We start from the raw sequence: 27002 nt of genomic DNA on the forward strand, positions 1-27002 counted from the left end.
GTTTTGCCTTCACTGATAACTGCCTTTGCCATTTTTATATTTTCCTACTGGAAGTGCTGCAGAAGTTCTTCCATCGCATTCCACTGTTGGTGCCTGTTTCAATTGAGCAGTACATTACAGATGCTGATGCACCATTGCATGGCAACCAACCTCTCCATCCTCCTTCTCACCATCTCAATGCTTTTAGTCTCTTTGTCTGGTGGGTGCCACAGGACAGACAGTGTGCTAGCCCACTTCCATGCAATGAGTAAGCAGTGGCACTGCCCTTGAATTCGACTAGATAATGGGTAGAGACATTTTTCCCACTCTGGGAGTGACTACCTTGGCAATAGCAGGTTTTCTGAAGGCTTCACACCCATGATTGAGCACGGTGGGCAACATATGGAGAAACTCTTTCATGTTTTTTGAGGGCAGTAGTGTTTTCAGCAAGAAACATTACTTAGTCTGCTCTTCCTCTAACTGGACCACATAAGTGTTCACCACTCCTTCCACAAGGCTGTTGTATATTAGGATTTTGTCAGGGGGAAATGGCTTTAACGGCAATGTGTCAACCCTTCTTCTGATGTCTTGCCACCCCTCCTCTTTTGTTTACAACTTTTGGAAAGGGCCATGCTCCAAAATACCTTATTTTCTTTTCTTCCTCATATCTGAATATCTCTTCCTTTTGGTTTTCTTGAGGCTCTAATGTTAACAAAGGCTTGAGTTCCATTTTCTTCTTTTCACAGGTTTTCTCCATACATGATTTAAGGGTATTTTTACTATGCCTTCAAGGAGTACTCAATCTCATTCTTTCGACTCCATTTCAGCCTTAAGACATCTATTTTTCCTTTTGAAGGGCTTTCTGATAAGCGTCTCAATGTCTAAAGATCCATTTACTGGGACTCCTTCGCCCTCCTTGAGCACCTTTTGGAGCCAAGGCCAGTTCCAAGGGATTACTGCCAATTATGTTTTTTACCTTCGACCTTTGGGGTTCTTCCGAGTTTGGCTTCCCCTCAGTAGTTTTGGAGTTGGGCTAACGTTCAAGGACTTAAAGTCCCAGGGACTTGGCTCTGTCCAGCTGCCCCCTGGAGTGTTAGCTGGTGCTCTTAGAGTCGATGTCCTTTGAGAGAGACATCATTGGTGTCTTTCTTCTATCTTAAGCAACAATGTGCTCAGTGGTGGAGCCCTACTCTGGGCCAGTCCTGGCTCCTCAGGGTTTTCCTTATTCCTCAAGAACCCCAGGTCCTTGAGTTATGTATCCTTTCTTTGTCTGCACAATGGCATATATGTGTTTCTCTCTGGTCTTCAATGTTTTCAACTGGAACTCTGCACACACATTGCACCATTTTGGGCTGTGGTGCTTCTGAAAACAGAGATTGCAGACAAGGTTGTGTTTCTGGGTGACCCTGTAGTGGAAATTCGACAGAACCTAAAGAGGGTATGTGCTGCATATCCTTTTTTTATTCACCTGACCCACATAGCTAATGCATTCTTGGGAAGAAAACCTTCTACTTTGTGGTGTTCTTTGGTGAATTTATGGTTTCCTTTTACATCCATTAACAGTTGTGTTGTCTTCTGTATTCAGTGCTTTTCTGATGTTTTTCTAAAATAAAATAAAAAATAGTGTTTTTCTTCTATTTTGGCTCTGAATTTCTCTACAGTGCTTTCAGCCCTCAGTGAAAAAAATTATTTTAAAATAGGATTCACGCGGAGAGGTTTCCCGGGTTTACGTCTGGCATCATTCACACAGGGACGTACCATCAAATGGGCACACAACATGAGGTAGATTTCTGAGCAGTGGTGGCCTCTAAGGGGAGTTGGAAAATTCAGCACTTCAATGTCACTGGCTAAAGTTCAAGTTGTTTCAAATGAGGTGGTTGTGTGACCTAAATAAATACTGATGTTGAGGATTATGGTCATTTTAACACAGTTTACTGATATTTAAAGTTATTGGTGATTCTCAATATGATAGCAGGCAAGTTATTCAGCATGTGTATATATGAAAGATCCAATGGTGGAGAAAAACCTGTTACCCACTACACCACCAGAGGCAAGGAACTTTTGAAACGTGAACCAAGAGCACATTGGACTTGTGGGGCTCTGCAACTGAGCCAGATTCATCATTCTGCTTTAATTTGTGAGAGGAGACAAGCTTATCAAGGGTCTACAGAGAAAGATTAGTGTTAGAAATGGGGTTTCTGGTTGGCTAGGGTATGCACCTCAGCCAGGCAGAACCCAACCACTCTAGTCAGGGCAAGGGAGTTACACGTCCAAGATAACCCCTGCTTACTCCCTTGGTAGCTTGGCACGATCAGTCAGGCCTAACCTGGAGGCAATGTGTAAAGCGTTTGCACAACACACGTGACGCAAAATGTACACCACAAAGTAAACACAACACTGAGCTATGTAAAAGTAAATTGTATTGCACAAAACATAATTAGACCAACATTACACTTAAGTAATACCCTGCTACCTAAGCAGTTGTCAGAACGTTACAGAAGTTACTAATACTCCACAAGAATACACGGTTGTCACATTAGAACACATAAGTGCTCAGGATTCTGTAACATAAGCAGTAGTCAGGAATTACCATAAAGAATTCTATGCACTTGTCATGAATACCCCGTAATTACCCATAAAAGGAACTTTAGAGAACATATCACAAGTCATAATAAAATACATATCAACATGTCATGCCCATAAAAGGAACATCAGCACATGTATGTAATGTCACTAAAGCAGGTAGGAAACATATAAACCCCCCCAAGGTCCATACTAGGCTCATGGAGCCAATATCTCTGAAACAGTACCTGTTTTTGTGAAGAAGAGGCACTCCTAGAAGAGGAGCACCCTCTCTACGTGGTAAACGGGCCCCTCCTGGGGCCCGCGGTCTTGGTGGGGGACCTTCCTCAGCCTCCTCACACCCTGCACGCAGGGTGGGGGCCAGGCAAGGTCCAACATGCAGTTATGGGGCGAGAGCAAGGGGGCCGCCATTGAGGTCTCCCTTCCCCGTTCCTAAAAATAAAAGGGGCCCGGTTTGCAAAGAAAGGAGCGTCCAGCTCCTACGGCAGAGACCGGGGGAAGGGAGCGTTCCCCTCGCCTTCCACAGAGTCATGCTGTGCGGGTTTGAAGATTGGACCCCTCCGGGGGCCCGTGAGGACACTTAACTGCACCCGATGTGGTGGGCAAGTGTTTAAAAAGGTTCCCGGGCCGCCGCAGTGATTCACTAGAAGTAGAGGGCAGCTGGTGCCCCAGGGGCGCCAAAAGGAGCACGCTTGCTCCGCTTTCCGTTCTTGTACCCAGGGGGCACTAGGGGATGCGCGATCCTCACGCTTTGTGGACAGAGGATGCCTGGGCTGCGTTGGTGATTTGGGGGCCTCAAAGAGTGCTTTTCCAAGTGCGGAGACACAATCTACAGCCTGGGTGTCAGCGGTGATTTATCCAGCAGGCAAGACGTGCTTTGGAAAGCACATTAAGGTCACGCAGGAGCGCTCCCAAAGCACTACACAACAAAAGCAGCACTCCTCGTGCTGGAGGGAGTTACAGAGGTCAGGGGCCACAGCACCCTGCCTCTGGAGACAAAATGATGGAGAAGGGGCACAGGGCTAGTGAACCCAGCAGCAGGCCAGCACAACATAGGGATGCAAGCAGTGGCAGTTCCTCCCTGTGACCAGACAGGTCGCAGGTCAGCACAGCAGCAGCAGTCCTAGGTGGCCCTGGTGAGTCCTCTCTACAGCGTCCTGCGTCCAGCTCCAGGTAAGGTTCCTGGAGTTCCAAGAATGTCCAAAATGTCTCAATTGTGGGGAAAATTCACCTGAACTTATACTAAGTTTACTGTGTGTTTTACAACAGGGAGGAGATGGGGTTCCAACCAGTTACAACTGGTTCTGGGAGTGCCCCTTCTCTCCTCCCACACAGGCTCCAAACATCAGTGGGGGTAAACAACCCTATTGTGCGAGGCCAGGGCACAGCCTTTACAAATGCAGGCGTGCCCTGCCTCTTCCTTCTCTCAGCCCAGGAAGGCTTTACAATATGTAGATGCACCTCTGTGACACCTCCACCTTCCCTGTGTACAGGCTGTCTGAAAAGTATGCACAAAGCCCCAACTGTCAGTCTGCCCAGACATGGATTGGAGGCAAGCTGCAAAACACCAGTCATAAGCAGAGATAAATGTGCACTTTCTAGAAGTGGTATTTCTGTGATTGTAATAAAAAATACACCTACAAAAGTCAGAAGCATTTGTTATCACAACCATACCAAACACACTTACGCTATCCCTCATAAATCAGACAATACCCCTTACACATAAGGCAGGGCATTTCTAATGCAATCCTATGAGAAGGCAGCGCTCACAGCAGTGAGACACCAAGTTAGGCTGTTTGTCACTACCAGGACAGGCCAAGCAACCTGGCAAATATCCTGCCTTCTACATACATGACACCCTGCCAATAGGGCTAGCTAAGGCGTACCTTAGGGGTGACTTACATGTAGTAAAAGGGGAGTTCTGGGCCTGGCAAGTAAATTTAGATGCCAGGTCCCTGTGGCAGAAAACTGTGCACACAGCCCATCGGGAAATCAATGGGTGCAGCGCCATATCCGAGAATTGTAACCAGGGTCACTGCCCTGTATACTAGGTTAAATATAAAGTATAGCATTTAGGACAGCTGTGAGATTAAAAAGTACTTTCTTTCCATGAAAATCAAGTACTGCCTTAGAAATTGAAGTTATTGTATTTGTTGGTTGACTGCTGGATTCTGAGCGGGCCGTGCCACACTGCCTCACTAAGAAGCCTGTGACTGCTCACCCTAGCTACCCCAAGAGTCAAGTGTGGAAAGAGTTGTACTGGTCCCAGTCTGCGGAGCCATATTTGGACTGACCCAAGAAGCCAAACAGCAAATGCCCTTTAACTCCATGGCTGAGGCCCAGTTTGCCTGCTTGAAACTACAAATAGGTTTCACATGAATAAATTAAGAGATGCACAGCAACTGTCCAAAAAGGCATCCATTCACTTAGAATGGAAAAACAGGTGTGAGCTATTTGGGTCATTCAGGTACACAAGGATGCAGGTGTGGAGGCAATTATGCTATCATGCTTTTACAGGATTGTTTATGAAGTAGTGCAAGAGATGTTCTGTACAATGATTTGTGACTAGGACATCCTTGAATTTAGAGGAGTGTAGATTGGACGTATCAGCACAAGTATTTAATAGTCATGTGGCAAAGAATGACAGCTTAGCAGTTTTCTGGTTACTATATAAACTTCTATTTTAACAAATTCATTATCAGAATATTTTTGTCTAACTTTAGATAAGATGTTGCTTAAACACATTAACATTTCAATCTTGGATGTACACTCTAACTTCTCAGAGACAGTTAACCATGAAGAACCACTTTTCTCCCATCCAATTGTCCTAATTATCTTTTAAAGAGTCCCCACACTCATACCATTCACCTCCCCAAGCCCTCCAAGCTGGCAGTCCTTGCCAAACTATGAGATAAATATTACGAAAAGAGGGAATAAAAGAGATTCCTGCAGCTATAACTAGACTAGAAGTAACGACTGAATGAAAAAATTGTATATATTTGTACTTCAATGCAATACTTCACTGGGAAACAGTGATTTCACTTGCATATATAGTTACTGGTTTGTACCTTTGTTGGTTTATGGAGAACAGCAAAATAAATATATTTTAAAAAACTAAATTTGCCATGTTGGAAGACAAACTGAGAATTAAAGAACAAAATGGACAGCAGAACATGAAACACTGTAGCACATTACGTTTGTAATTTTGTGTCAATTTATACTAACCAATCGTTTGTTCAACCAGTCAATGTGATCATATGTAAGGCTACCTCCAAATTCTTCAGTCAGTTGGCAAGGTTCTATGTACCGAGTAAGCTTGTTTGCAGATACTAAAATAACCTGAAATATAGAGGTCAATTCACACATTATAACTTTTTAAAACCAATGTCTCCATTTTCATAAGCTTTCCATTAGAGCATCAGTGTGCCGGACAATACACTGGGTTTTATTCAAGTTAACCATCAAATTAAGTGTCAGAAAAGGAATAGACTGAAGTTATCATGTATATCTCAAGCATCTTGCATAATTGGTGATAAATCCCATCTTCTACATCACCTTGCATCAGACCAAAGCTTTGAAGAGAATCTCACTCTTGCCAATTGACAAACTCTACGCTCGTCTTTGGTGGGTATACAAACCTGCATTTTCAGCAAGCTTAATCTTGCTTTGAGTGTTCTTGCATTTCACAACAAAATGACAGACATGGGATTGAAAGCATCATTGACCAACAACTTCCAATATTAGCACAGATGTCGAGTCTGACAACCTGTTGTTGCATAATCTTTAACTAGTCTTCTGGTTGCCTTCTCTACATACCACTAGACACAGAAGAGTCACGGTGCCAGGAGCCATTCATCCAAATCCATACAAATCAGAAAATTCTTTCCCCTCCAAAAAGCCTGAATATCAGTCCTAGCTGACCCCTTAGACTCATTAAGAGTCCAAAGGAATGTAATTCAAAGACACAAGATTCGCTATCCATGGCTACCTGCTATGTAGGACAAAATCCACAGTGCAAAGACATATTGGCAACTAAAGAGCAGTACTCTACTTTGCAGATGTCTGGGAAGCAGATTTAAAATAATTGTCCTCATCTGAAAAGGCAACGGTTCAGTAGGATGTATGATGGTGGTACCCAGCCAAAAAAAAAAAAGGAAAAAAAAAAATCTGTGAATCATGTAAGAGTATTCTTGTGAGGACTTTTGTTGCATTTCAGTAGCAGTCAAGGTTTTCTAGACATTATCCTGTGTGGGCATAGATGTTTACAACTAGTGTTCATAGGCCACCATACTAGTGTACTACAGTTAGGTATCCAAGATACTCCTTTTGGGACTTGGCACTTTCTGGGTAACAGTCAAGGCGTATTTAATCTAAGAGTGACAGGGGTTAGAAACTTAGACACACTGCCATAGTAAATAACACAATAACTTTCATGGCTTGACTGAAAAAAACAGTGTTTATACACTGGCAAGAGAGACAGTGGTTAAATAGTTTAAACACCCAAACAAGCATTGGCAAATCAAACAGGTGTCTCCTTTTCAACCAACTGGCTTTGGCAAAGCTTTTTGCAATGCTGTGCAACATGGGCCTTTTTAAAACTCCCCCATTCTCAACAATGAATGGAGATCTCTTTTTAAGGAGACCCACACAATCCTCAACTAGTAGGAGACAGGTGTATTTTATGAACATGAACATAAACTGAATTATAGTGTCTTTAAAACTTCAAGAAACTTAAAACACTATGAAAAATGACATTTTCCAATTTCTTCAATTTTAATACAAACTGAAAAAAATCAGGAATATGTTTCCAAGCTTCATTACATTTCTGTAAAAAAAAAATGGAAACATGACACACATTCCCATAACTCATGTCTTTTTGATTCTGATAGTATCAAATCCATTGCAAAGACCTTCAGAGCCTGGAAAGCAGAGTATGATTTAAATATGGAGATTCACAGTCAAAAGCTCAACCCAGCCCAGGGATGTGTTAACACCATTAAAAGTAGGTCTCCTAAAAGTCAATACTAACTCAAAGTAACTAAAAAGCAACAAGTGCTACATGATATACATACCTCAAAACCTAGTCTGTCCTTTTCTTTCCAAAAACAAAAATGTGTAACTTTTTTGTCCCAAAATTCATCAGGTTTCACTACACAAACAAGTGACACTTCAGCAGGAACAACATTCTAGAAAAAAAGGAAATAACTGAAGCTGTTTAAAATGGAAAAGAGAAACATACAGCTGACCCCTCCCCCCATCCTCCCTCTTATGGCGGCTGCTGCACGACCGAGGCGCGCCAGAGGCAAGCCCGTCTGCGCCTGGCCCGCGCCCAGCGCCACGACCCCTGGTCCTCAGCTCTCCTAAACCCCTCTGCTCCGCTACGACCCCACCACCCTCCACGCCCTCAACCCAGGTCGCTCCAACACCTGCTTCCAAGCTAACCCTAAACGCACCCATGGACCTTTCGCCTGCCACTCCTGCAAACGTATCTTCCACCACGCAACTACCATGACCACCAGCCCACGCGCCATCAACCACCTCAAATGCATCCTGGTCAACGCTCGATCCGTCCACAAGCACGCCGTTGAACTCTGGGACCTCCTGGACTCCACAGCACCGGACGTCGCCTTCATCACGGAGACCTGGATGAACGCCTCTTCGGCCCCAGACATCGCCACTGCCATCCCCGAAGGCTACAAGATTTCCAGGAAAGACCGCACCAACCAAGTAGGAGGAGGAATCGCCATCGTCTTCAAAGACTCCATCAGCGTCACCACCTCCACCGAAGACACCCCCCTCGCCGCAGAACACCTGCATTTCCAGATTCGCACCGACCCCAGGACCACCCTCAGAGGATCCCTCATCTACCGTCCCCCCGGACCGCGCGCCCCTTTCAGCGACTCCATCACCGACTTCGTCTCCCCGCACGCCCTCGCCTCGCCGGACTACATCCTCCTAGGCGACCTCAACTTCCACCTGGAACAAAACAACGACCCCAACACCACTGCCCTGCTCGACAACCTCGCCAACCTCAGCCTCAAGCAACTGGTGAACACCGCCACCCACATCGCAGGACACACGCTTGACCCCATCTTCTCCGCCAGCAAACACGTCTCCTTCAGCCACGCCTCCGCTCTACACTGGACCGACCACAGCTGTGTCCACTTCACATTCCGACGCGAGACCCGCCACCTCCGCACTCAACCCATCCCTCGTCGACAGTGGAACAAAATCCCTGAAGAACAGCTCTTCTCCGCGCTCACCGTCAACCAACCTACCCTCACCACCGACCCCAACGACGCAGCCCTCAGCCTCACGAACTGGATCTCCAACTGCGCAGACAACCTTGCTCCCCTCAGACGCACGCATCGACTGGCTATCACCAAAAAACCCCTCTGGTTCTCTGACACCCTTAAGGAATCGAAGAAAACCTGTCGCGCCCTCGAGAAAGCCTGGCGCAAGGACCACACCGCTGACAACATGACCGCCCTCAAAAACGCAACCCGCGAACACCACCACCTGATCCGCGCAGCCAAAAGGAATTTCTTCACCGACAGACTGGACAAAAACAGCCACAACAGCAGAGAACTCTTCAGCATCGTTAAAGAGTTCTCCAACCCCAACGCCATCACGCCCTCACAAGACCTGTGCAACTCCCTCGCCACCTTCTTCCATCGCAAGATCACCAACCTCCACGACAGCTTCGGACACCAGACCCAACCAAGCATCACCGAACCCACACCCCCGGCCATCACCCTCAACGCCTGGACCCACATCAACACTGAAGAAACCAAAACCACCATGAACTCTATCCACTCCGGTGCCCCCTCGGACCCGTGCCCTCACTTCATCTTCAATAAAGCCGACGACATCATCGCCCCGCACCTCCAGACCATCATCAACTCCTCATTATCTTCTGCTACCTTCCCCGAAAGCTGGAAACACGCCGAAGTCAACGTTCTACTAAAGAAACCTACGGCTGCCCCAAGCGACCTGAAAAACTTCCGCCCCATCTCGCTCCTCCACTTCCCTGCCAAGGTAATAGAGAAGACCGTCAACAAACAGCTTACCAACTTCCTGGAAGACAACAACCTTCTCGACCCTTCACAATCCGGATTCCGAACCAACCACAGCACTGAAACCACCCTCATCTCAGTCACAGATGACATCAGAACCCTGATGGACAACGGTGAAACAGTCGCCCTCATCCTCCTCGACCTCTCGGCTGCCTTCGACACCGTCTGTCACCGCACCCTAATAACCCGCCTCCGCTCCACCGGGATCCAAGGCCAGGCCCTGGACTGGATCGCCTCCTTCCTCTCCAACCGCTCTCAAAGAGTCTACCTCCCACCTTTTCGCTCAGACCCCACCGAGATCATCTGCGGCGTACCTCAAGGCTCCTCGCTCATCCCAACACTCTTCAATGTCTACATGAGCCCCCTCGCCGACATCGTTCGCAAGCACAACATCATCATCACCTCCTACGCCAACGACACTCAACTTATACTTTCCCTCACCAAGGACCCCGCCAGCGCTAAGACCAACCTACAAGATGGCATGAAGGATGTCGCAGATTGGATGAGGCTCAGCCGTCTAAAACTGAACTCTGACAAAACGGAAGTCCTCATCCTCAGCAACACCCCGACCGCATGGGACGACTCCTGGTGGCCCACGGCCCTTGGCACCACACCGACCCCCTCAGACCACCGCCGCAACTTCAGCTTCATCTTCATCTTGGACCCTCTTCTCACCATGACCAAGCAAGTCAATGCGTGTCCTCCTCCTGCTCCTCACCCTCCACATGCTCCGCAAGATCTTCCGCTGGATCCCCACTGACACCAGAAAAACCCTGACCCACGCCCTAGTCACCAGCCGCCTGGACTACAGCAACACCCTCTACGCTGGGACCACCGCTAAACTCCAAAAACGTCTGCAACGTATTCAAAACGCCTCCCCCCGCCTCATCCTCGACGTACCCCGCAACAGCCACATCTCCGCACACCTGAGACACCTGCATTGGCTCCCAGTCAGCAAAAGGATCACCTTCCGACTTCTCACCCATGCACACAAAGCCCTCCACGACAAGTGACCTGAATACCTCAACCGTCGCCTCAGCTTCTACGCCCCCACCCGTCTCCTCCGTTCCACCGGCCTCGCGCTCGCTGCCGTCCCTCGCATCCGCCGCTCCACGGCGGGTGGGAGGTCCTTCTCCTACCTGGCAGTCAAGACCTGGAACACCCTCCCCACCAGCCTCAGGACCACCCAGGACCACTCCGCATTCCGGAGACTCCTCAAGACCTGGCTTTTCGAGCAGCAGTAACCCCCCTTCCCCCTAGCGCCTTGAGACCGCACGGGTGAGTAGCGCACTTTATAAATGTTAATGATTTGATTTGATATAAAGAAGTTTACTTCAATACTAACAAAAAGGAGATCATTTCATTGATGTAACATACTCATCACTTGTAAAATCAGTGTGTTAAATTGTTTCAGATGCATAGATAAGTAACATAGGTCGGCATACTCATTCACTGCAGAGTTGCAGCTTCAATCTGAAGTTCACATGTCTGAATCTCAGTGAGTACACACAGCCTCTAGACCTGTGATATTAAAAAATGATTTCTGTTGCAAGATAAGTGGCATATACATTGCATTACTTTTCAGTGGTAAGTTGTTCTGCTGGGCTGTATATAAACGTCAAGCAGCTGGAGTAAACTATACTGTGCGATCTAAGATCATGTTGCCTGAAGCGCCAAAATTAAAGTATTATTATTTATAGCCAACACAAAGTGAAACTACTATTCCTCATGGATTAGACCACTTGCAAGCATTATTAAGACTACTTGAGTATTAATACTTAAATTGCTTACTTTAAGTAGGCTATCAAAATTTCAAATCTAACACCAACCATAGATTGTACTCTGGTGCTGTCTTTATAATAAACCTGTCCATAAGTGATGAAGTTTGAATTTGTTTGCCACTACATATCACAGCCTTAAACCTAAAATACAGGCTGCCCAGCATAATTTAGCCTCTATTGTATAGTCTTTAAAGATCTTAATGAATGTAAAAACAGAAAATTAAGGAAGAGGTGGAAAGGAAGTTAGAAAGGACAAAATTGCTAAACCACATTTAATCTTTTTAATTATCCTTTTTTGAAACAGGCTCCCACTTTTTTACATATTCTACCCACTACTAAATAAGCAACCTCTCTGGACTTGTGCGCAGAATCTAGTTTTTATATGTGGGCATTGTAGCAGTCAGTTGAAGAGTAAAACAACTTCCAATCTTCAAAGTGAAAATGTAGTACCTCACAAGGAGTCCAAATCAGCAATGCTCTGAAACAAACCAAGAAGGTCAGGGCCATGTCCCAGCCCACATCAATATGGGCTAGGGGATAACCTCCATTGCCTTAAATACAAAGCCTAAGCTGTCAACGGGAACTGAGATACTTCCCCTGGCTGATCTCCTGTAGGATGCTTGTGAGACCAACCTAACTGGATGCCCTCAGGGCTTTAGTGTTCTCAAACTGAGGGATACGATTCAGACTTTCGAGTTAGCCAATGAGGAGAAGGAAAAGCAACCTGCCATCGAAATTCACTTGTTAACTATTTTACTTAATGAACATCCAAGATTCAGGAAGAATTATTAGGAAAAAAGAAGTCAAAATTCCTCGGAGGATGGAAAGAAAATATGTAGTAGGATAGAACATGCAAGTGAGATTGGATATTTTAACTGATTGATATGAATAGGTTTCCAAAAAAACATAGTTTCAATAAATATAGAAAATGAATTTGCTTCCAGAAAACTAATGTGCTTGGCATTTCAAAACTTTATCCGATAACCAGGGCCCCTGAAATTATGTGACAAGGGAGGACCAAATTATGTGACAGGATACTCTAAATTATGTTGCAACACAAGGCAAGTTATGTAGCATAATACGGTGCATTCTGTGATAGCATGAATTCCTTATGTTGTCATGTTTACAGACATTAGGACTATCTGTGCAAAGTTTCACAACATTAGTACCCGTTTAAAGCCCAAATATAGCAGTTAGCAGCAGAAAGGGGGCCAGTCAAACTTTGCAAATGGCCTTCAACTGTGCAGCAACCAGTGTCACCTTTTTTTTTATTTAAGAAACCTTTGATCTGTATGAGCTGGACAAACTTTTTTGGTTAAAATCTACAGATTATGCAGCAGATGATGGATTAAGTGGGAACTGCTGCAAATCCATAACTATGCAGAAAATGCTGCAGTCACAAACTTGGATAATTCCCCCAATATTGCAATAGTTACACATTTCCTGTGGCTTTCAGACATACATACAGCACATAAGAGCAACTAAAATCTAATATATCATTTACAGAAATGAGCTGATTCAGAGACAGTCAACTTCCTCAACAAACAACAGGACATAGCAAGTGAAATGTGGACATATGAATCCTAACTGTATGTGTGATAATCTCCCCATGTAATTGTGAAAAGGTCTGATGGACTGCCAGTAAACTGCATTTACTTCCCTACACTTGTTGGGTGTTTTGAGGTCTATGATAAGTATGAACAAATTATTGGGTCCCTTTATCCACACAAAGAAATATGGTAGTAGATAGATTTCTTTATGTGCAGTTATTTTACTTGCTCCTTTCTTAGCATGAGTTGCAATAATATTTCTGTAAAAGGTTCTCATTTACCAGAAAGGAAGGCATATTATTTAATTAATGTTTAGCATTTGGCTTCAAGCCTATAAGAGTCATTTATGTTGATTATTGCATGGATATCCCATTGGAATAGCTGCAGAATCTGATGCATTAATTACCCGATTTGTAAACTGCATGCATTAATTTGTGAATTCTAGGTAAGTCAGTCTTTTCTCTTTGAGGATATTCTCTTCAAACCTTCTGAGTGACTTACACTAAGAACAGCCTTAAAGACCCAGCCTAAGCATCAAGCCTTTAAGGCAGTGCTTGATTTAACATGTTAATAGCAATCTGCAATTGCTTGTCCAATCAGGATAACTTGCGTTTGCCATAAAATCCATCATAAAATCTGCTGTGTGGTCAGCTTTCAAAAAGGCTATGTCTCGCTAAGGTGATTTAAATTCATTTCAGAGTGGAACAAATCGGTTGATACCAGTGCTGGAAATTTTCACATTGTTCCAATAAATGAAGGGACTAATGGAACCAAAGGCTTGGCTGGGTCTATGTGTTTTAAAGATTTTAAAATCAACAAGACATTTAGTCACTTTACGGCAGATGTTAAATTTAGTAGTGCCTACTATAAGACCATAATTCTGGCTATTTCTTCTCAGTGATTTGACAGGAGAGGTGGACGTCTATTTTATGAGAGGTGAATCAGAAGTGGTTTATCACTTGGAATTCTGCTATCTTGCAACAGGTGGGCGTGTCTCCATTTCAGGTGTCTGAAGTATGACCTGAAAAGTTATCCCCTCTAAAGGGAGCTGTAGTGGTGGCATGGCCATGTGTGGGCTTTTGGGCAAGTAATGAAATGTACTGTCTTGCTCTTGTGAGGTGTTTTAATTTATGGGTCTTAAATACAGTCGTTGGTTCTCAACGTTGTATCCCCATCTGTCTCAAATGCAAACTTCATGAGGCTGAAAGTTTTATTGCAACATATTTCCTAATCTCCACTGTTGATGCCCATAGCCTCAGATGCTAGTCGTCAGTATCTTGAAGTCACCAATGTGTGTGAATTAATAGAAAAATGAAAACTAAGAAACCACACTGGAGGAAATCAAATCATAGAAAACCAAATTTTAAAGAAAGACAATTTTAAAGAAATACAAACAAACAAAATAAAAAACTAAAGGAAAGATTTTGAAGGAAAGATACTTTTGAGTGAAAATCTAAAATTATATTAAAAATGGGTGGAGTTTTAGGGTAGTGAGGGTTTTTGGATTCAGGGATGAGTGATGTTTAGGAGTGATGAGGGTTTTTAGGAGTGAGTGGTGGGCGTGATCTGGTGCAGAAAGTGAACTTCAGGGCTCAGTAATGGGTGGAGTTTAGGGTGGTGAGAGGTTTTAGGGATTATAGATGAGTGGAATTTAGGGATTGGGAGGTGTTTTAGGCTTCAGGGAATTAGGGGAATGCAGGGGTGTGAGGGGTTTTTAAGGTTGGGTGATTTGTAGAGTTTAGGGGAGGTAAAGGGTTTTGGGGTTGAGGACTAGGTGGAGGGTAGGTTGTGTTACGTTTCGAGGGTTCAGAGATGGGTCGAATTTAGAAGAAGAAAAGGTTTTTAGGAATCAGGGAAGGGTAGAGTTTAGGGGGGTGATGATGGGTTTTAAGGTGTCTGGGATGGATGGTGTTTAAGGGTGGTTGGGGTTATTAGCTGTCAGCAATGGGCTGTGTATAGGGGTGTTGAAGTATTTTTAGGGCTCAGGAAGGAGTGGAGTTTTAGGGGTTGGGGATGGGATAGTTTGAGCAGGATGTGGAATTATTTGGGTTGAGGGAGGGTGGATTTTAGGGGTTGAAAGAGCTTTTAATGTCAGGGAAGGGTGGGATTTAAGGGTCTGGGATGGGTGTAGTTTTGCCACGGTTTGCAGGGGTTGTGATGGGGTCAAAGATCGATGGCGGTGAGAGGTCAGCTTATTAAAAGCATCCAAAGTAATTTGACAATGTAAAAGATACAAATACAAAGTAACATCCCTGGAAGTAAAGCACTAAATTAAATACCTCCAATAATAATGTAAGACCCGAAACCACTGCATTCACACTTTAAGCATGCAAAAGCCTATTAAAAAAAGCCTCTACATGAATTGGTTTCTACGAAATGGTAAACGCCACTCATCCCGTAAATCTCCATCAAACAGTTTAGATGAAATGGGTTCTCAGTAATGGTATTCCATTAAATTGTTTTTCTATGAAATCACATAAAGTTGCCAACCAAGAATAGGAGCGATGGGCACTGGTGTATTTCTTCTTTCCTTTCACTTTCAGAAGAGGGTTGAAGGTAGCCTCAGACAGTGCTTATACTGTGAGCAGTAGCCGTCCTTGGCTTTTCCTTTGCTGAAGATGCACCTCTAACCAAATCTGAGTTAGCTCTGGAATGTTCTCTGCATTAGAGGACAAATACTTGTCTGTGTTTAAGGTTCGTATGAACTTATGCATGTGTATCTTTTTTTCCTTAAGTTCAAAAGCACGAAAATTGACCCAATTCATTGCTACACAAATATAAAGCTACATTGTTGATATTTAAGGCAATAAAGCATGAGCTCATTACTAAAAAGGAAACAGGATCATGTCTCCATTTAGCATCACACTGCAATATAATCATTTCAGCTTCTTTCCAAACCATAGACTGACAGATTCTACAAGAATCTGCCCACCCTAAGTTTTGAGCTGTGCAATTTCCAGTTGTACTACTGTACAGTTTAAACAGGCTATATACATCTAACATCTTTAGACTGTGCTGTCATGGTCACATTACTCAACAGATTCTACCACCAAAGAGTTAATAAAATGCATGTACTCTACCTGTAACATTAAGACAACGGTCTTCACCACATTCCACTGGGACTTCCTTCCATCCACTATCACAGTGAATCCTCTGGCTTTACATTTATCACTAAAAGATAAAATTGGTTAGAGAGTTAGAGAAAGAAACAGCTAATGCTAGAGAGGAAAGGGTAGGGTGACAAAAGGAGGGTAAGAATGGAGAGAGTGAGAGAGGTAGAGGGATCGATAGGGGGAGAATGAGATAGAGATTGAAGAGAAGCGAGATACAGAATGAAATGGGGGAAATGTGAGTGACAGAAAAAAGAAGGAAGGAAGAGCTACAGGTGACCAGCGCTTGCATCTTCTCCTGTACCTTTACAAATGATTAAAAACGTTTTCTATAAATGTTGTCCAGAAGACAATTTTCTCAGTTTTGCTTCTAGCATGACATTGGTTGCGCTGGGATATTGTATAGTGATTTTTAAAGGCAAGAGCAAATGATGCTCATAATTGTTCCTCTTCTCGGATAGTAATATTTGAGCTCAAACATGAAGGCCTTGCTTTTGAGGCAGAATTCAAAACATGTACATCTGCATAATAGAATGTTTTTAAAAAATGAGTGGACAACAAGTATGCACATGTATGCCAAATTGAAGCGCTATAGATATACACAGAGAAAGCATCCACAGTGATCATTCGATAATCTTGCTCATACAAGATATTACCAATTGAATTGTGGTCATGAAATCTGAAGTCAAGCTAATATTAGATTTTTCAGTCCAACAAAAACCTCAGAATGCTTGCAGACACTACAGATCTGTGCAGGACCTCTATCAGCCTCTGCTGACATAAAGTATGACTATACATAGGAAGATGACCACAAAGATAGTCATGTCAAGGCATTTTAAGTTAAAGCTTCAACCAGCACTTTTGATGACCTCTTTCCCAAGTGTCTGAAGTGGATGGGAACATGACATCTCAAAAAAGTAAGCATGCAGTGTGAGAGTCAAGTGTGAAAAAGTAACCCACATAGGTGGTACAACAAGAAAGAAAATTGAGTGTTCCAGAGGAAAAGGGTAAAAAGTAAATATGGAACCATATTTAAACAAAATACAGATACAGACCCTTCTTCAGTTGTGAAAGGTGAAATGTGAATCAAAAACAGAAGTCTTATCCCACCGAAGAACATTCTGTGTGTAGTGAAGTGATGTATAAATAGATAAAAAGGGGTGCAAGTACCTTCAGTTATTAAATGCCTGTTGCTTGGTTTCAAACTCTCAAGCCTGGAGTGGTGGACTGCACATCTGCTAAAAGACTGTCAGCTTTAGCTCAACCCGGCAATTTTTAAACATAGTTCCATAACTGAATTTGGAGGTTGCCTCTCAGTATTAAATAAGTGAGTATAGCCGCTTGCAGTCACCATGGCCACTTTAGTACAAAGTAGAGGCTCCAGTGGACAGGCCACGGATTTGCCTAATGAACAATGAAGTACTGACAATACTTTATAGAACCTTTCTGGTATTAAGTTGAAACATGTTGACTGAATCAATGGGTGTTTTGGTACTGCAGTGGAATAGTGATCCTCTCCAAGCTGTACCTGAACTATTGGTCTCATCTGATGATATTTGATATCCAATGGCACATTCTATGGCTAAAAAAAACACAATCAGACACTAACAGAAAACATACAAATTAAGAAGCAATACAAAAACATATGGCCCACCAGTTTATCCAGTTTTCACTAGGATACATGCGTGAACACATGGGTAAATTAGGGGTGTGCAAGGTAGGTCTAGCGAGGGGGGTCGATACCAGAGTTTCGGGATATCCAAATAAAATACAGTCACATATAATGAACATCAATGGAACTGATTTACTTAGTCAGTCAATAGTTATCCTCAAAATCTGGCCTGAAGCTGGCCCTCCAGAAGCTACAATGGGTAACCTTGGTCTAAATAAGGACAGAAACAAAAATCTAATCTTAACTGCTATATTTTACAGGCAATAGGCAAAAAAACAAACAAAACCTTTAAAGCCTCAAAACCCTGAAATATGCAGTTGTAATGTGTTTCTTACTAGGATGCAGTGACATAAAGAGATCAAAGAGAGTATGAAACTAGCAAAAGAAGCTCTTTATTGTTAGGAAATGCAAGGTTTTTGTGAAGTTTTAAAAAGTATGGCACGGCGCTAAGATTAGAAAAATATACAGTGGCAAAACATAAGTGGAGAAACAAAATAATACAGTAGATCACCTTGGAATTCCAAGAAGGTAGTCTAGAGTGACACTCAACTCGTCCATACTTGTCTGCTCTAAACACAGGGGAATGGTCAGGATGAGGCCACTTCGCCGGTCTTTTCCTCCTGCAAAAAAAGCAACTTCATAAATGGTTTCAACATTTATGACTTCTTCAAAAATATCCGTTTTTTACACACATGCAATATGACCGTGCAACAAACTTGGGAGTGCTTCACAAAAGGAAAAAGGAAAATATATGGCTCATCTGAGAGTTTTCCTAATTTTTAATCAAATCTTGGTACAAAGATATAAGCAGTTTTACACTGTTCATGAAAGTATTATTGTACCAGTGAAAAGTTGCAGATACTGTAAATCATAAAAAACAGAAACTAGACAGCTTTTGAAAGATCTCATTATACGACAATGTAAGTTACAGTCTTACTGTGTCTTCATGATTTATCACCAGTAAAACAAAGTCAATAAATTGCGCCTATACAAGAATTATTGCCTAGGCAATGTGTTTTTGCCATGTTGTACACCAGTGTGGTTGTTGTGGGGGTAGACTATGGTGGACTGGGGTGGATTGAAATGGGGTGAGACAGACTGTATTGATGTGGATTGGAGAGGGGTGGATTAAATTAGATTGGGGTGTGTGGATTCAACTGAGTGATTGGACTGGGGTGGGTGGATTGGATTGGGGTTGAGTGGGGTGGTTTGGAGTGGGATGAATTGAAGTTGGGTGGAATGAGGTGAATTAGACTGAACTGGAGTTTGGTGTATTAGATTTACTGGATTGGATTGGAGTGGATTGGACTGGATTATTGGATTGGAGAGGGGTAGACTAAACTAGAATGCTGTGGATTGGATTGGTGTGGATTTTATTTGGATGGGGTGGACTGGAGTGAGTGGACTGATCTGGGGTAGAGTGGATTGGAGTAGATTGGATTGGAGCGGAGTAGACTGGGGGCACTTGGGTGGATTGGAGTGGCATGGGGTGGATTGGAGTGGGTGGATTGAAATGGGGTGGGTGGACTGAGGAGGGGCGGACTGGAGTGGGGTGGAGTGATGTGGATTGGATTGGGGTGGGTTGGACTGAACTGGGTAGATTGGATTGGGTGGATTGGATGGGACTGGAGTGAGCTGGGGTGGACTCTAGTAGGGTGGACTGGAGTGAGGTGGACTTGTGTGGGGTGGATTCGATTGGAGTGGGCTGGACTGGGTTTGAGTGTGGAGGATTGTGGTGAATTAGAATGAAGTGGAGTGGGGTGGATTGGACTGGGGTGGGATGGATTGGACTAGAGTTGGGTAATTGGTCTGGAGTAGGATAGACTTTTTGGAGTGGTGTGGACTCAAGTGAGGTGGATTTGAGTGGAGGGAACTATATTGGTGTGGGGTGGATAAGACTGGAGAGGGTTTAATGTGATTGCAGTGGTTTGGAGTGGGGTAGATGGAAATGGGGTGGAGTGGATGGTTTGCATTGGACTGGAGTGCGATGGATTGGACTGAAATTGGGTGGGTTAGATTGGAATTGGGTGGACTGGAGAGGGTTGGAGTGGGCAGGATTGGACTGGTGGGGTTGATTGAGGTGGATTGTTTTGGATTAGGGTAGATTGGATTGGTGTGGGAGTGGACTATTAGAGGGGTAGGGCGCACTGTGGTGAATTGGAATGGGGTGAATTGGGATGAACTGGGATGTAGTGAGGTGGAGTGGGGTAGACTGAATTAGGGCAGATTGTTTTGGACCTAACTAGGGCAGATTGTTCTGGATTGGAGTGAGGCAGAGTGGGGAAGATTGTTTTGGATTGGAGTAGGGCAAATTGGAGTAGGGCAAATTGTTTTGAATTGACGTTGGGCAGGGTGCTTTAGATTGGAGTGGGGCAGATTGTTTTTATTGGAATGGGGCAGGTTGTTATGGATTGGAGTGGGGAGGATTGATTTGGATTGGAGTGGGGAGGATTGATTTGGATTGGAGTGAGACACTGCAGTGGGCAAACCGGAGTGAGGCAGATTGTTTTGGATTGGAGTGGGGCAGATTTTTTGATTTGGAATGGAGCAGAGTGTTTTTGAGAGGGGCAGATTGTTTTGGATTGGAATGGGGCAGACTTTTTGGATTAGAGTGCTGCAGATCGTTCTGGATTGGAGTAGTGCAGATTGTTATGAATTGGAGGGGGCAGACTGGAGGGGGTCAGATTAGAGGAGGCAGATTTTTTTTTAACTAGAATGGCACAGATTGTTTTTCAGAGGGGCAGATTGTTTTGAATTGGGGTGGGGTAGATAGCTTTAGATTGTAGTGGGGCAGATTGCTTTGGAAATGCATGTAGTTGACTGGAGTAGTGCCAAATTTTTTTTTAATTGGAGTGGGGCAGGTTGGAGTGGGGCAGACTGAAGTGGGGCAGATTGTTTTGGACTCAAGTGGGGCAAATTGGAGTGGGCAGATTGTTCTAGATTGGAGTGAGGCTGACTGGAGTGGGCTGAGTGGGGCTGATTGTTTGGGACTGGAGTTTGGCAGATTGTTTTGGACTGGAGTGGGGCAGATTGGAGTAGGGTGGATTGTTTTGAACTGGATTGGTGCAGACTGTTTTTATTTGAGTGGGGCATGTTGTAATGAATTGGAGTGGGGAAGGTTGTTTTAGAATGGAATAAAACAGATTGGAGTGAGGCAGATTGTTTTGGATTGGGGTGGGGAAGATTAAAGTGAGGCAGATTATTTTATTTGGAATGGAGCAGATTGTTTTTGAGAGGGGCAAATAGTTTTGGATTGAAATGGGCAGACTTTTTTGGATTAGATTGGTGCAGATTCTTTTTAATGGAGTGGTTTGGATTGTAGTAGTACAGATTGCGAGTGGAGTACATTGTTTTGGATTGGAGGGAGGAGACTGTAGGGGGGCAGATCAGAGGGGGCAGACTGGAGTGGGGCAGATTTTGTGAAATGGAATGGAGCAGATTGTTTTTGAGAGGGGCAAATTGCTTTGAATTGGAGCAGGGTAAATAGTTTTAGTTTGTAGTGGGCCAGACTGCTTTGGAAAGGCGTGGAGCAGGCTGGAGTGGGGCAGAATGTATTGGAGTGGGGCAGGTTGTTTTGGATTCGAGTAGAGCATAAGGTTTGGGATAGGCATGGGGCAGGTTATTTTGGATTGGAGCTGGGCAGATTGGAGTGGGACAGATTATCTTAGATTGGTATGGGGCAGAATGGAGTGGGTGGGTTGGGAGGGCTGGAGTATGGTGAATTGGAGTGGACTAGGGTGAGTGCTTTGGATTGGAGTGGGGTGGATTGGATTGGTCTGGAGTAGAATGGATTGCTCTGAGGTGGATTGGATTGAGTGGGGTGGGCTGGACTGAGTGGGGGGATTGGTGTAGGTGGGGTGGACTCACGTTGATTGGAGTGGGGGGGATTAGAGCAGGTGGATCGGGGTGTACTGCAGGATTATGTGTTAAAGCATAATTTTGTAAATTACACATAAGAAATATTGTCGCTTTGCAATATTTAGAACAAGATAATCGTCAATCTATGAGAACAGTGCCCACAAGCAAAAACAAAACATGAGTGCCAAGTGAGAAAAGAAGTCTTGGCAAAATAAAAAAAATTAGTTAACTATAAAAAATAAAACTTTGCAATTTTGTTTGTCCTGCTGGACATGTTTTTGCCAGTCATACACCTTCTTTTGCAGGGCCCTAGAAGTTAAAAAGAAGTACCTCAATCACATTGGGATCAGCAGACAGGCACTAATTAAGTACAAGCAACCAGTGCTTGTCCACTGCTTCATAGACATGAATGGAAATGATGCTAGACCTGCAATGACCAATATCGAGGCCTTAAAGACGAGTCCCACACAAGATAATAAATCGTAAGCAAAAGGCGGGCTCTAAGCCCACTTTAAGATTACCATAGTCTTGAAGAGAGAGTGCGTGCGCTTTCTAGCCACGACCTAAAAAATGACTGAAGAAACCTGGCATAAAAAGTGTTTTTTACTTTTCAAAGGCAGCTTTGGGTAAAGTGGCAAGGTTTGTGAGGCAGAAAAAACTAACACAGTGTACTAAAGTGACATAGCAAGTTGTACTCGCAATATGAAGATTGTGATTCCTTTAAATTTTAAGGGACAGAGGGCGGAAAATGATAATTTCCTGCTTTTTTTATGTTTCGAAAGATAAGGTATGGGCTTTGAAAGCATTAAAAGTTTACTGACTACCCTCGTCAATTCGTAGAGAAGAAGTTACTTATCTTCGGTTACTGATCGAGACTGTACCCAGCCGCAGATTCCATACCTTAAAATTATCCCCAGGCATCAGACTGGATCCAGATATTTTTCATGAGCAGTACTCCTGCACGCCAGTAGGTGGCATCGTTCAGCTCTGCATGCATCGTCCATATGGGAAGTGGCGTGCACAGTGCCTTTATAGGTGCCAACCCAGTGTGCTAACATCAGGTTTTTTTGCAACTTCCCATGCCAGGGGCAAAAAGCCACGAAGAACCCTGACCCGTGTTGTGTTCAGTAAGGAATCTGCAGCTAGACTGAGTTGCTACCAGATAAGTCATTACTGAAGGTAAGTAACTTGTTCAGTTGATTGAGACTTCTAGTTGCAGATTTTCTACCTTAGAGTAGATACCCAAGCAATACTTCCCTGGAAGTGGGTCTGTGAAACCATTTCACACCAAAAGTCCTGCAGGACTGAACAAGCAAAGTGCCCCTCCCGACGGACCGGACTGTCCAGGCAGTAGTGCTTGGTGAACGAATAGAGAGAAGCCCACGTTGCTGCCTCGCAGACATCCAGGACCAGAGCTCAACAAGCTAATGCAGTGGTCACAGCCTTAGCTCTGGTGGAATGGGCATGCAAACCCTCAAGGTCTTTTTCTTGGCCAGTGTGAGTAAATTTTAATGCAGCTCACAATCCAGCTGGAGATTGTCCATTTTTGCACGGCCTTCTCCTTCTTCGCTCCAACATACCCTTCAAAGAATTGGTTGTCCACCCAGAACTCTTTCATATGGTCAAGGTAGAAAGACAATGCTCTTTTTGGGTACAGTGGCTCCTCTGCCTTGAAGTGAGGCAGGGTGATGGACTGGCCTACATGAAAGTGAGTGACCACTTTTGGCAGGAAGGAAGCTCTAGTGCAAAGAATCAGCTGGTCTGGAAAGATGTTTGGGTATAGAGGCTTAGAAGACAAAGCCTGGAGCTCAATGACCCTCTGGGCAGATGTTATTGCTACTAGTAAGGCCATCTTGATGGTAAGGAGCACAAGAGGACAGTTGTGCAGTGGATCAAAAGGAGCACACATCAGAAAGGTGAGTACTAGATTGAGGTCCCACTGAGGCATGATAAAGCGTGGAAGTGTGAACATGTTTTTTGAAGACCTTTCAAAAACCTATATACAAGAGGGGATTGACTGATCTAGCCACAGCAGAAAGTCTGGGATGGCAGAATAATAGCTCTTTAAGGTGCACAAAGCAGAGTCCCGCTGGGAAAGAGAAAGAATAAAGAGAAGTCCTGAGAAAGGGCACCTAGAAACCTGTTTTTCTGCACACCATCCCACAAACTTTCCCCAACGGCAGGCGTATACCGTCTTGATGGAGGCACGCCTGTCTGACAAGAAAACACTGGCGACTTAAGGCGGGAGATCAAAAGCTGTCAGTTGCAGCCACTCAATCTCCCCGCATGAAGGTGGAGCATTGCCAGGCTTGGGTGGAAAAACCTCCCTGATGGTGTGCCAGAAGATTCTCCCAAAGTGGCAGCCTAATTGGAGTACTGATGGCCAGGCCCAACAGCTCAGGCTACCAAACTCTCTGAGCCCTGTTGGGAGTCACAAAGATGCCTTGAGCTTGGTTGTTCCTGATCTTCCTGAGCACGCCTGGCAGGAGGGGTATGGGCAGAAAGGCATACAGGACACCTGAGATTCACTGGAGATGAAAAACGTCCGAGCGAGAGCTGCCTTGGAAAGTCTAGCATGCATAACTGCTGACATTGCACGTTCTCAGCAGTGGAAAACAGACCTAACTAAGGTTTTCCCCACTGCTAAACTTGTACCACCTCTAGACGGACATGTAATTTGTGATTCACTAGGCATCTTCTGCTGAGTTCATCTATCCTGATGCTCAGAGATCCAGACAGGTGTTGAACCACCGGGGATATGCCCTGGCAATCCAGCCATGTCTAGAGGTGCAGCACATCTTGACAAAGGGTTCACAACCCCATCCCAGACAGTTTGTTGCAGTAACACATGGCAGTGGTGTTGTCCGTGAACACCTGCACTACCTTTCCTTGATGGAGGGTAGAAAGGCTTTAAATACCAGCTGGATCACCTGGCACTCCAGTAGGTTGTGGATTACGCGGGAGACCAGAGGTCTCTGATCTCTGCCTCACCCAGACGGACACCCCATCCCAGGAGTGATGTATCCGCCAGTACTGTCAGATCTGGCTGGGAGAGGGGTCTGCTCCCGACCCAATAGTAGTTCGTTCACAACCACTACAGATCTTTCACAGTTCCCTCCAAGATATGGACTATGTGGGAGAGAGTCCCTTGATGCTGTGCCCACTGGAACTTCAGGTCCCACTGCAGAGCCAGCATATGGTAGTGGGCAGGTGTCACCAGCAGGATGCAGGTGGCCATGAGTCAGAATCACCAAAACCCAGGACAGAGGTTGAAACATCTGCATCATAGCCTGAATATCCTGGGCTTGCCGTTCCAGAGAGTAAGTCCAAAACTGCATTGTGTCCATAACAGCTCCAATGAAAGGAAGAGTATCAAAGAGAGTCAGGTGAGACTTCAGCACATTGACAGTGAACCCCAGGGAGTGCAGGAGGTCTGTAGTAGTCTGGAGGGGGGAGACTGCCTGGGGCGAGTTCGCCCCCAACAGCCTTCAACAGCCACAAAAGGATCTAAAGGTGTACTGGGGTTGGCAGGGGGCTGTGGAAGGGCCCCAGGACCTGGCTGTAGCTCTGCTATCCTTAAAGGGCTCCAGCGCTGAGTCTGTCTGGTCTCCAAAGAGACAGGAGCTGTCAAACGGTATTGTCCATAAGCAAAGCTTGGGAATCCCCGGATAAGCCAGTTGCGGTGTTGCAAGACAAATGACAAAAAAACTGCTCTCCATAGCGAGCTGGTAGTGTCCAGCCCACAATGGATCATGAACTCAGATGAATCTCTCCCATCTGCCACAGTTCGGGAGAGTATGGTCTGCGCTTCTGCCGGGACCATGGCCAGCACCTGCACAACCAAATCCCCAAAGCGCATGGGGGTAACGGTCCAAAAAGCACACAGTGTTCATGGACCACAGTGCCAGGACGGCAAAAAGCAAACACTTTCTTGCCTAAGGTGTCCAGCCTTTTAGATTCCCTATCCATTGGTGTGTTAGGAAAGCACCAGGATTTACAAAGGAAGTGGAGCTTTGGACTACCAAGCTCTCTATGGTAGGGTGTTGTGTGAACAAACAGGGTCCCCCGGAGCGGGATGATGGTTGCAGGCAATTGTTCTGTTCAAAGGAGCTCCTGTGCAGGGCTTTGACCAGGCCCTGAGCAGGAAATCCTTAAGGGCTTTATTAAATGTGAGAAGTGGTTTTGAGGGAGCAAACTCCAGGCTGAAGCACTTCTGTCAAGATCTTTATCTTGAATGCCACTGAGGGCAGGCTAATGTCCAGGACTTCGGCTGCCCTGCTGATGACCATGGCAACAGAGGCTCCCTCTTCCATAGCAGTAGGAAAGGCTATGTCAGTATCTGGGAAGCGGTCCAGTCCACTAACGTCTGCCAACGTCTCACACAGTCCATGTTTGGGACTAGGGGCTGGTATTTTTTAAGGTCCAGCCACCCCTCCCAATCTTATCCAAGTCCTAGCCCACAGGAATGGGGCTCAGGCTTTGATATGGAGGGAAAAACTCTATTCGGCATCAGGCAATCCCCCTCCAGCTTTGTGTCAGAGTTTGGGATGAGAATGGGGACTGCGCCAGGAGCAGACATAGGGAGTGGCATTGTGGAAGGTCGAGGTGGTATGACCAGAGCCGGTCCAGATCCATCCATGGATTGAAGGGGCCTGGCTGATGCCAGGGGGTGAATCTGCTGGTGGTGAACCAGCAGGAGTCCCTCTCAAACCTAGCGGGCCCGAAGGCACTCCAGCTGGGACATGTCACCCAAATAAGAGGTGCATGGCTCCATAAATTGGGCGAAGGTCGCTCTGAATCCCAGCAACTCTGGGAGGCACAGAGACGTTCAAGATGCAGGCTCAACCATGGAGCCAGACCTCAAATGAAAACGCTCTCTCATCTCGTCGGATGACTTTGATGGATGGGGCAAAGTCAAAGACTCTTTAGACTTCCTACTGTCCTTTTTCTTGTGAGATTTACTGGTAGACAACATTAACTGCGACGAAGATCGATGGCTCCGCTACCCACCCCAGACCTTCCTCTCAACTGAGAGACCGTTGCGGAGTAGGATATCAAGCAAAAAGGAGCTAGCGGGATCGCTCCCCGCAAGGCCTTAGTGTGCAGGGTGTCGCAATTGATGTAGGTCTTGGTGCTGTGGCTGCACTCTAGACACCAGGGGCAGACAAGATACAGGTCTGTCTCTGACATTTGTTGGGGACACGTGTGGCAGGGCTGGAAGCCAGCCTTCCTTGTGGACATCCCTGCCACACCAGGAGAAGCATCTAGAGAAAACACTTTGATAAAAGTTGAAAAAACAGCCACCAAAAAATGATTGTGGGTAGCTCTTTCCGGATCTGTGCCAAAAGAAAAGAACTGACATCAGCGCACAGGGGTGGCACCTATAAAGGCCA

The 27002-nt window shown here is 45.0% G+C and overlaps 1 protein-coding gene across 3 annotated transcripts in view; it reads right to left on the minus strand.

The window, feature by feature from the left end:
- SESTD1 (SEC14 and spectrin domain containing 1) overlaps positions 1 to 27002 on the minus strand; it is a 355047-nt gene that overhangs the window by 292667 nt on the left and 35378 nt on the right. For 2 of the 3 annotated variants that reach the window (XM_069225439.1, XM_069225440.1), the window contains exons 3-6: positions 18263 to 18371; positions 16050 to 16140; positions 7635 to 7748; positions 5788 to 5901 (exon numbers count right to left, since the gene is read on the minus strand). In XM_069225439.1, the coding sequence (XP_069081540.1) occupies positions 5788 to 5901; positions 7635 to 7748; positions 16050 to 16140; positions 18263 to 18371 (428 nt within the window). The remainder of the gene's footprint in view (positions 1 to 5787; positions 5902 to 7634; positions 7749 to 16049; positions 16141 to 18262; positions 18372 to 27002) is intronic. The other variant, XM_069225441.1, reaches the window with a different exon arrangement.

The sequence above is a fragment of the Pleurodeles waltl genome, chromosome 3_1, assembly GCF_031143425.1.
Source record: "Pleurodeles waltl isolate 20211129_DDA chromosome 3_1, aPleWal1.hap1.20221129, whole genome shotgun sequence".
Taxonomy (NCBI): domain Eukaryota; kingdom Metazoa; phylum Chordata; class Amphibia; order Caudata; family Salamandridae; genus Pleurodeles; species Pleurodeles waltl.